The sequence below is a fragment of the Bubalus bubalis genome, chromosome 16 (genome assembly GCF_019923935.1).
Source record: "Bubalus bubalis isolate 160015118507 breed Murrah chromosome 16, NDDB_SH_1, whole genome shotgun sequence".
NCBI lineage: Eukaryota > Metazoa > Chordata > Mammalia > Artiodactyla > Bovidae > Bubalus > Bubalus bubalis.
In genome coordinates, this window is record NC_059172.1 from 78,869,697 (window position 1) to 78,881,184 (window position 11,488).

Consider the following 11,488-nt stretch of genomic DNA (forward strand, 5'->3'; position numbering starts at 1 on the left):
CTCAAGATCTTATCTATACACTATGGAAATTAAAATGCCCATTCTACTCTCTTCCTAAAATTGTTGAGAAAGTGAGTTGAGAAAGCATTTTATGAAATCCTGTTGAAATGAATTATTATTATTTAAAGGTGGTAAAAATTTAGGGCTATCAAGTAGATGTAGGTTCCAATTCAGGCTGTGCCACTTAATCCTGGTCATACTTAACCTCTCTAAGCTTCAATTTCTTATATGAAATCAGAATAATGTAAGAATTTTGTTAGATAATGCATTTAAAATGCTTTGTACAATGCCCAGCGCTTAGTAATCTTTCAATAATATTAACTACTACTACTACTAATTATTATTATTATTCTACATTAAGAGAGATGTACAAATCTAATATATTACAAATCCAGATAAAAATGAACTAGGGAAGCCACTCCTATACCATTCTGGACACAGAAAGCTTATCTGAAGGAGACCAGAGGGCATCCCACCAGTCTATATATTGATCTTCACTAGAACAGTACCTAAAAGAACTCTCACTCCTATGCCCTCACCTCTATAGAGAGAGCCTCAGCAATGGACTTTTTAAAAGGGTTTAGTTTTCAACAGAATACTCTGCAAAACCACCTGTTGCTGCCTGTTTTATTTATTGTGGTGAATAGCGCCTCTATTCAGGAAGTATTGGGGCTCCATGTTTTTTGCTGCTTGCCTCTATGTTTTGCTCTTGTGTTCTTTGCCATTCTGTGGCAACAGAGAAGGCTTTATTTAACTTTGTTGCTTTCTGGCTAAAAATATATATATAAATGCTGCTGCTGCTAAGTCGCTTCAGTCGTGTCCGACTCTGCGCGACCCCATAGATGGCAGCCCACCAGGCTCCCCTGTCCCTGGGATTCTCCAGGCAAGAACACTGGAGTGGGTTGCCATTTCCTCCTCCAGTGTATGAAAGTGAAAAGTAAAAGTGAAGTCGCTCAGTCGTGTCCGACTCTTAGCGACCCCATGGACTGCAGCCTACCAGGCTCCTCCGTCCATGAGATTTTCCAGGCAGGAGTACTGGAGTAGGGTGCCAAAATTGCTTCTAGCTTTAGCCTGAACTGGAAAGGTCCCTCCCACTGTGTAGCAATACAGATTCTGTAGGCCAGCTCTCAGGTAAGAACTGATCATAGTATCCTTCCTGACTGGGGCTCAGAAGTTGGACTTACTAACTATTGCATATCTACTCTTGGAGGGCTACACAACTGAACAGATCTGTATGTGAACAGGGAGCTCAGACATAAAGCATTATTGTTTTAACATTCACTACAAAATTTTTCTATTGCAGTCTTTTAATTGCACAGCCTAATCAGTTCAGTATATGAGAGTCCTTGTGTTAGAAATGTATGAACTGTTCTTTAAGGGCCAGAGCTTTAAGGAGCTGCAAACCTGAGTTTTAGTATCACATCATTTCCTTATCGAGAGGGAGGAAGAGATGGAGGGGAGATGTGCAAGTGTTACATGAAGCACACAGAATAATAAACTGTGGCCCACTTCCTCTCAACTATCTTTTTTTATTACTATTAATATTATTTTTAATAGCTGTGCTGCATCTTCGTTGCGGGGTGGGCTTTTCTCTACTTGCAGCAAGCAGGGGCTACTCTCTGGGTACAGTATGTAGGCTTTCTCTTGTGGTGGAACGTGGGTTCTAGGGTGTGTGGGCCTCAGTATTTGCAGCAGCTAGTTGTGGTTGTGGCTCCTGGGCTCTAGAACACAGGCTCAGTAGATGTGGCGCGCGGGCTTAGTCGCTCTGCAGCATGTGGGACTGTCCCAGACCAGGGATCAAACTCATGTCTCCTGCATTGGCAGGTGGATTCTTCACCACTGAGCCATCGGGGAAGCCCTCACCTATCTTTTACTCTATATACTTTGGCTTTCATCAAGTCATTATAAGTAAATTATATACAGACAGTACCATAAAGTTTATTACTTTTAAATGCCTCTTTATGTAATGACCTTGGAGTGATTTTCATTTGAGATTAAGGTAAATAAAATGGTTAAGTTTAATCAATTTTCCTAATAAAAATGTGCTTCTTACTGCTAGACTGTGATTGTTATATGACTCATTTGTCCCTCCTTTACCTGTATCGCAGTATTAAATGTTACACACAATTTTTATAGCTTTTCTCCATCTAGAGTTCCTTCTATGTATTTATTTTCTCTTCCCAATTTATGTCTTGGTTACATTCTTTTGTTTCTTATTATTTTTATCTTAGTGTATATATATTTTATTGTTAGCTTAGTTCACATTCTTTTTTTCAAGTAAGTGGTGTATAAGCAATTCAATAAAAAGGAATATATTTTATAGTGTACATTCATCACCTGTTTATATCCACCGCAGTCAACAAATTAAGCAACGTCGGTAATGCACAAAGGTGTAAGAAAATCCTCCACATCAGAGCTAGCCAACTGTTTTCCGAAAGAGGTAGCAAGGGCTCAAGAGAGCAAGAGTCCATGTAGGTTGGTGATGTGTAAGGTGATATTATTAGAGGAGAGCAGGAAAAAAAGAGAGGTGATTATGAGGCTCCAGCTACCAGAATAGTTCAAAATGGAGTAACTGCAGGCATAAGGAAAGTAGTAATCCGAACACCATGAGAGGGCTTAGAAAATGAACATTTTTGTTTAGTTTCTTGGTGGAAGCAAAAACTATGATGGAGAAGTTTCTCCATTTATTTATACTCCCATTGTTTCCAAATGAGATTCACAGTGACTCAAGACTAAAATTGCAGTAGCACGAAATTACTCAAGATTAAACTAGAACAGAGCAACAGAAGAGAAGGCTTAGGTTTAGATTTATTCCTTCCACTGAGTGTTATTACCTAATGGAGGGGAAATAAGCACAGGTCTTACAGATCTCCTTCTCCATGGCCTCGGGATTGGTTCTTAAAATAGGTCTAAAGTCACTTTTAAACATATAAATTGAAACTTTTGAAAGCATAAAAATTAGAACCTCGAATTATGTTACATTAAGATGAATTTTATCATCTTATATAGGTTTTGCTAGTGGAAGACTCAGAAAAATATGAAGTATTCAGCCAACCAGAGAGAGAAGAGTTCCTGTTTTGTCTTTTCAAACATCTTTGCCTTGGTGGAGCCCTTTGTCAATATGAAGATGTAATTAATCCATATCTGGAAACAACAAAGCTTATCTATAAGGATCTAGTGAGGTAATGTTGCTCTGTTACAATATGTAAATCTCTGAAGAGCAGAGGAAATTGTTTAACTCTGGTGAGATTACCCAGCCTCCATTTGTGGATCTATTAATAACCAAAGTGAACAAAAATAGCACTTCTCTGGCTCTCTCCTCAGAGCCTCCTCCTTCACTTCCAAACTAGAACATTTCATCTCCCTGACCCTGTTTTGGTCCTCAGTTCTGTCTTCTGCCTCTTGACCTTTCCTCAGCCAGGCCTGTCACTCACTCTATCCCTTACTGGCAACTGCTGTCTTCCAGGTCTCCCTTTTCCCCCCAGGCCTCCTTTTAAATCTCAAGGAGACATGAGATCCCTCAGGATGTTTGAATTTGCTTGACTATTACTAATAAATAATAGTAAAAAAATTACCTTTGTTCTAAGGAAGGGGGAAGAATTTTCACCAAGGTGTTTATCTTTTCAAAATTAATCCTAGGTTTGTTTTTGGTATTGGACTAGGGCTTTTTTTCCTTTTGAAGATCATGTGAGGATAAGAACTTTGATTTATTTTAATTTGAGTGAACATTCTATGGTTGGGTTTTTCAATGATGAAGATATTGGATCATGTTCATAGGCAAACAGGATAGGAAAAAGTAAAAGCAAAGGTTCCCAGAGTTTGGTTGCAGATTTTTACTTTAATAGGCAAACAGTAGAACTAGCCTCCTATTAGACTCTTATTACTTTACTATCCTCAACATCTTGATTCTCATAACCATTACACGTGTCATACAGCTGTACAACAAACTGCAGGGCTCAGTTACTCTACTGAGTTTATTTCTGATACAGTTTTAAAAACAAAAATATTTCTATAATCTGTTTCTGATTTTTATGAAACACTTATTGTGTCAATTCATAAAGATTATTAGAAATTACAGAAACAGTTTCAGAAGCAGCATGCACATACCTACATCAAGATAAAAACATTCTTAAGGTATTTTATCCCTCATCCATAGTTATATTAATTATTAATATAAATCCTATAATAGACATCTTTTAAATGTTTTGGGAAATGCCTTATTTTCAAGGATTATGGCTTCTTTAAATCACATAGGCAATACTTTAGAATCATTTTATCAGAGTAAATGATCAATTGTTTCATTACATTTCAAAAATGTCTTAGAAATAATTCTATACGCACTAATAGTGCCTCTGTCTTTACTATTTTAGACATTAAACACACTCTTGTCAGATTTTTTGGAGAGGTTCCCCAACTATATATCTCCCCCAGATTTATGATTTGAACTGGTTTAGGAGAAGTCAATGGCACTCCACTCAGTACTCTTTCCTGGGAAATCCCATGGACAGAGGAGCCTGGGGGGCTGCACTCCATGGGGTCGCTAAGAGTCAGACACGACTGAGCGACTTTACTTTCACTTTTCACTTTCATGCATTGGAGAAGGAAATGGCAACCCACTCCAGTGTTCTTGCCTAGAGAATCCCAGGGACGGGGGAGCCTGGTGGACTGCCATCTATGGGGTCTCATAGAGTCGGACACGACTGAAGCAACTTAGCAGCAGCAGCAGCAGCTTAGATTATGGCCTTCTGATGCTTATTAAGCAATAGGATTATTGTTTCTTAAAAGGAGCAGAGTTAGCTAGAATGGTCTGTACACCATGACATTTAGAATCAATATGGGACAAATCCTTAGAAATTAGCACAAATGATATTGATAAGAAATCAATCATATTATTTTATTTCTAAACCATTAATATAATCATACTGTTAACATCCAATTTTTTTTTTGGCTGTGCTATGAGGGTTGCAGGAGCTTAGTTCCCCAGCCAAGGATCCAACAAGGAGCCCTGGCAGTGAAAGTGCCAAGTTTTAACCACTGGATCATGAGGGAATTACCTAATCATATTTTTTAAAAGAACTATGTGGAAATTATGTTCCAATATCCTTAAAAACCATGGTACCTGGAGAGTGACTTCAGTTCAGTCCAGTTGCTCAGTCAGATCCGACTCTTTGCAACCCCGTGGACTGCAGCACACCAGGCTTCCCTGTCACTCACCAACTCCTGGAGTGTACCCAAACTCGTCCATCCAGTTGGTGATGCCATCCAACCATCTCATCCTCTGTTGTCCCCTTCTCCTTCCACCTTCAATCTTTCCCAGCATCAGGGTCTGTACAAATGAGTCAGTTCTTCACATCAGGTCACCAGAGTATTAGAGTTTCAGCTTCAACATCAGTCCTTCCAATGAACACCCAGGACTGATCTCTTTCAGAATGGACTGGTTGGATCTCCTTGCAGTCCAAGGGACTCTCAAGAGTCTTCTCCAACACCACAGTTCAAAAGCATCAATTCTTCGGCGCTCAGCTTTCTTCACAGTCCAACTCTCACATCCGTACATGACCACTGGAAAAACCATAGCCTTGACTAGACGAACCTTTGTTGGCAAAGTAATGTCTCTGCTTTTGAATATGCTATCTAGGTTGGTCATAACTTTCCTTCCAAGGAGTAAGCATCTTTTAATTTCCTGGCTGCAGTAACCATCTGCAGTGATTTTGGAGCTCCAAAAAATAAAGTCTGACACTGTTTCCACTCTTTCCCCATCTATTCTATTTGCCATTAAGTGATGGGACCAGATGCCATGATTTTAGTTTTCTGAATGTTGAGCTTTAAGCCAACTTTTTCACTCTCCTCTTTCACTTTCCTCAAGAGGCTTTTTAGTTCCTCTTCACTTTCTGTCATAAGGGTGGTGTCATCTGCATATCTGAGGTTATTGATATTTCTCCCAGCAATCTTGATTCCAGCTTGTGTTTCTTCCAGTCCAGCATTTCTCATGATGTACTCTGCATATAAGTTAAATAAGCAGGGTGACAATATACAGCCTTGACATACTACTCCTTTTCCTGTTTGGAACCAGTCTGTTGTTCCATGTCCAGTTCTAACTGTTGCTTCCTGACCTGCATATAGGTTTCTCAAGAGGCAGGTCAGGTGGTCTGGTATTCCCATCTCTTTCAGAATTTTCCACGTTGATTGTGATCCACACAGTCAAAGGCTTTGGCATAGTCAAGAAAGCAGAAATAGATGTTTTTCTGGAACTCTCTTGCTTTTTCCATGATCCAGCGGATGTTGGCAATTTGATCTCTGGTTCCTCTGCCTTTTCTAAAACCAGCTTGAACAGCTGGCAGTTCACAGTTCACAAATTGCTGAAGCCTGGCTTGGAGAATTTTGAGCATTACTTTACTAGCGTGTGTGGTAGTTTGAGCATTCTTTGGGATTGGAATGAAAACTGACCTTTTCCAGTCCTGTGGCCACTGCTGAGTTTTCCAAATTTGCTGGCATATTGAGTGCAGTGCTTTCACAGCATCATCTTTCAGGATTTGAAATAGCTCAACTGGAATTCCATCACCTCCACTAGCTTTGTTCGTAGTGATGCTTTCTAATGCCCACTTGACTTCACATTCCAGAATGTCTGGCTCTAGGTGAGTGAGCACACCATTGAGCTTTAAGCCAACTTTTTCACTCTCCTCTTTCACTTTTATCAAGAGGCTCTTTAGTTCTTCTTCACTTTCTGCCATAAGGGTGGTGTCATCTGCATATCTGAGGTTATTGATATTTCCCCCGGCAGTCTTGATCCCAGCTTGTGATTCATCCAGCCCAGCGTTTCTCATGATATACTCTGTATATAAGTTAAATAAGCAGAGTGACAATATACAACCTTGACGTACTCCTTTCCCGATTTGGAACCAGTTTTTGGAGAGTGACTTAGTGAGTGCTAAAAATCTGATACAATGCAATTGTTAGTAGAACACCCCAGGGCACAAATGAATATCACTTTACATTTCCTTTTCTTTTTTTCTTATGAGATATAGGACAGATAATACTGTACTTTGCTTGATTTATAAAAAATTAGACAAATTGTCTTAGAGATACTTTAAAGTAACAGTAATACAGGATCAGAGGTAGTAAAGTGGAATAATATATCTATTAAGAACCAACTTTTATTAATGTACCAATGCAGTTTCTTTTTAAAAGTAAGACATCTATGGTACGTGTTTGTAGGTGTTAAGTGATTATATAGGTGGTATCAAATACTAAATTTCCCTCCGAGTTCATCTGATAAGCACAAACATTTACAAGGGTTCTTTTTTTTTTAGACTTTTCTAAACTAAGGAGTAATTTGCATACAGTAATCTCAACAAATCATAGTACACATAAGCTCAGTGAATTTTTATATATGTTTATACCCAAATAACCACCTCCAGATCAAGATTTAAAATTATATATAACTATAGATAGGTTCTGTATTTTAATCTGGGTGTTCATATAGGTATATATAAATGTTTTATATGTAGTGGTTATAGTCTTCCCTATGATAAGCAAGAAGTTTTAAATGTAGTCTCCAACTTTCAAGCAGTGTATCTTAGGCATTAGAAATGAAAGAAAAAAGAAGAAAAAAAAAAAAGAAATGAAAGAAGATGACCTCAATTCATGTTACAGAAATAGATAGAAATCAATATAATTGCATGATTCCTGGGTTTAAATCTTAGTGAAATGTTTTTGAGATGATAACTCCCTAAGAATCTTGAACCCTAAACCCTGAAATGATCTATGTGGGGCCACCTCCAACAGGTACCCAAGCTCAAACACACATGTACATGCATACCGTCCCCCAGAGTCCCCCTTCTTCCTGCTTGTCTCTCTTTTCCCCCATTTTTTTTACATACATAGTGAAGGGAAAGCAGTAATCTCACCTGACAAAGTGAAGAGGGTTCCCTTCCTTTAAATTTAAACTACACACATAACACATGAACAATACCTTTGATGCATATGAATTTATAGCATAAGTATAGGATAAACAGGTGAAATGTAGAGAAAGAAAACTGGACTCCTTATCACCTACATTCTATTTCCAGAAATGTCACTTTTAGTTGGAATGTCTTAAATATATCATTTAACTTCTCTAGTTCTATTGTCTATTAAATTGGCAAAATGATGCCTACCTCACTGAGTTGTGTGATCTTTATGTGAAGTAAGGTATAAAAAGGTTTTTTGCAGATTGTAAAGCATTATAAATTTAATGTGTATTTATTTATATATATTTTAAGTCATTTATTTCCCCAATCCTCAGTTTGCTTCCATACTACATGTTACTAACGATTATCTTTTGTGGGGAGAATAAGTGAAAGAGAGCTAGGAGAGAAAGTGATTTTAATTTAGCAATACATGATTTAACAAATAGTTTTCATAGATATTATTCCACCTAATTTTCATATAATCCTAAAAGGAACTATATCATGAGTTCACATATGAGGAAACTGATGTTCAAAAAGGTTAATCTTGCTTAAAGTAGGATAACAAATTGGTGACAGAACTGGCATTTATGTTCAGGCTGTTTAAGTCTTTAGTATGCTTTTATCTACCCCTTTCAGCTGTTTACCATTGAGTCTAACTTTAACCTATTCTTGTTTGTCAATAATTGTCTCTGGCCTGAGACTGCTTTTATCATCTGAGTCTCAAACTGACCTCAAACCCTCTAACTGAAAAATTCCATTTTCTGCAATTTCAATTCGGTCAACCTTGCTGAAACCACAGATGCTGTCCTTTTCAAACTACTTAATTAGATATTTTATATTTCCATGTTATATGTGAACGAGGACACCCAAGTACTAAAAGGGATCAGTATCTTAAATATATTTTGCTAGTGTTTGCTGAATTTTAAAATGTTCCCTTTTCCCCCCTATTTTAGTGTTCGGAAGAATCCTCAAACCAAGAAAATACAAATTACCTCTTCTATTTTTAAAGTTACAGCATATGTAAGTGTTGAGGGGGAAATTTGCAGCCAATTTAATTACTTGTTATTAAAAGGATTGTTGTAACTGGAGTTAGCAACTAGGAGAGACATGGTTAATAGAACATATACATGTATACACTTCCTTGGTGGCTAAGGCAGTAAAGCATAAGCCTGCAATGCAGGAGACCCAGGTTCAGTCCCTGGATTGGGAACATCTCCTAGAGAAGGGAATGGCTACCTACTCCAGTATTCTTGCCAGGAGAATTCCATGGGCAGAGGAGCTTGGTGGGCTACAGTCCATGGGGTCTTCCAAAGAGCTGGACGTGACTGAATGACTTAACACTTTTACTTTTTTACTTCATACATGTATGCACAGAACATAGTTAACATAAACTTAATAGTTTTCTCTTAAATTAAAAGTTGATGAGCTATGCTTTATTTGGAGAACGGGATGAACTTTTCCCCCCAGCTTTTCTGTTATCCATGCCTAATAATAGTTACTTCTTTTAGAGCTAAATCTGTAGCTCAGATGAGGTAGAACACAGTTCCTTAAACTTGTCAAACCATAATTTATAGGACAAATAAGTAAGAATGACATAAATGTTTTTATATCACAGAATCTGATACTTGAATTTTAGCATTGCACAAAATATTATTATACATATGAAGCAATTTGTAACTATTCAATCACTGAATAATTATTTTTAAAATTCCTACTGTGCATCAGCTACTGTGCTGGGCTAGGGTCCAGGGTTAAACAAAAGAAACATAGTCCCAGCCCAAATAGTATGTACAGACTATGTTCTAACAAAAGCAAAGATAGAAGAAAAATACAAAACTATTTTTTCTATATTAGCACTTTTTTAAAAGATAGAGTTTCCTCTGGATTATAAATTCCTTAAGGTCAAGTACGCATGTGTGTATAGTATATATGTATTGTTGGCATAGTAGACTGTGCTGTCCAACTGATTGTCAAAGATTTGATATGTGTTTCATGGTATTTTAATAGAAAATACATAATAGCTAAATGTATTTATTATTTAAATGTAGCTGTATATTAAATAAGTTTATCTTTTTCAGGATTCTGTTGGTGTGTGCTACCCTTCAACAAAGAGTCATGAACAGACATTTTCTTACTTCATTGTGGATCCTATCAAGCGTCATGTTCATGTTTTATATCACTGTTATGGCGTGGGGGAAGTGTCTTAATATTTTTTCAGGTTATCTATACTTACTGTTTTTTCTTTACCAATTTTTTATTTTAACACTGATTTACATATAAACATTTACCCTGCAAGTTAATTCAAGTAAAATGTAAAGAACCTGTGCAGAGCAGAAGAAAACAAATACCAAGATGCCTTTCTTTAAATTTTTGTAGAATACCAACACAGGAACCAAATTTTATCTCTAATGTAATCTACACCAATACAGTTATGGAATTTTTACAGAAAGTCACAAAGAACTAAAAATCTTGTTCATATTTGTTGCATTAAGTTTCAAGTGAGTCTTCAATATTCCATGTATTTTATTTTAGAAGCCAATTAATTCTGGATTGAAATTGTGGGGGAAAACATGTCTAACCATGAATCATTAAAGTGAATCGTTAGCTTTTAAAATTTAAGTTTCATTTAATTATGTTTCTTCATTGCATGAAGATTTGTTTCTGGAACTGTGAAAAGCATAACAATTCCTGTGTTTCATTTGTCCCACTTAAATTCTCAATAAAAAAAATAATGTTCTGAGCATAATTGAAAACTCTTTTATTATGTAATAAAATTGGAGCTGCCCCACCACTAATTCAAGAGCTGTATAAACAAAGAGAGTTGCCCTCATGGTATTATTAAGTTGGCAGATGAGTAAAGTACAGGGTGTCTAGTACTGTCCCCTCATTGAAAGTGAAAGTCGCTCAGTCATGCCCAACTCTTTGTGACCCCATGAACTATATAAAGTCCATGGAATTCTCCAGGCCAGAATACAGGAGTGGATACCCTTTCCCTTCTCCAGGGGATCTTCCCAACTCAGGGATTGAACCTAGGTATCCCACATTGCAGGCAGATTCTTTACCAGCTGAGACACCAGGGAAACCCAAGAAGAACGGAGTGGGTAGCCTAGCTCTTCTCCAGCAGATCTTCCTGACCCAGGAATTGAACCAGGGTGTCCTGCATTGCAGGCTGATTCTTTACCAACTAGAGCTATTAGGGAAGCCCCTCATTACCATCATACAATGAATATATAACTTTGATCTTTTTAATGATTGACATGTACCCCAAAGATGATGATGGAGAGCCTGCAAGAAGTGCTGAAACCTTGGAAGAGCCATTTGGAATATGTGTTTCTGAGTTGCAGGGATCAGGATAATAGTCTTGGATTTGAACCTGTGGTTGTACCTGGAAGGCAGCCGGCAATTTAGGTATACAGTTCAGGAAAGAAAGTCAGTTTTACTTCTAATACTTGGCACAATGCTTTGGTATGTTAAATGTTTATTGAAAGAGTATTTTCCAGGTATGGTCTTAATATCCATAGACTTCTGTAAAAAAAAATCAT

General features: G+C 37.3%; 1 protein-coding gene across 3 annotated transcripts in view; it reads left to right on the plus strand.

The window, feature by feature from the left end:
- CFAP300 (cilia and flagella associated protein 300) overlaps positions 1 to 10,692 on the plus strand; it is a 28,364-nt gene extending 17,672 nt beyond the window's left edge. Inside the window, exons 5-7 of one of the 3 annotated variants that reach the window (XM_006044796.4) lie at positions 3,010 to 3,182; positions 8,900 to 8,966; positions 10,025 to 10,692. In XM_006044796.4, the coding sequence (XP_006044858.1) occupies positions 3,010 to 3,182; positions 8,900 to 8,966; positions 10,025 to 10,153 (369 nt within the window). In that variant the 3' untranslated portion in view covers positions 10,154 to 10,692. The remainder of the gene's footprint in view (positions 1 to 3,009; positions 3,183 to 8,899; positions 8,967 to 10,024) is intronic. The other 2 variants (XM_006044795.4, XM_025266995.3) reach the window with 2 other exon arrangements.
- Positions 10,693 to 11,488: the final 796 nt, after the last annotated feature.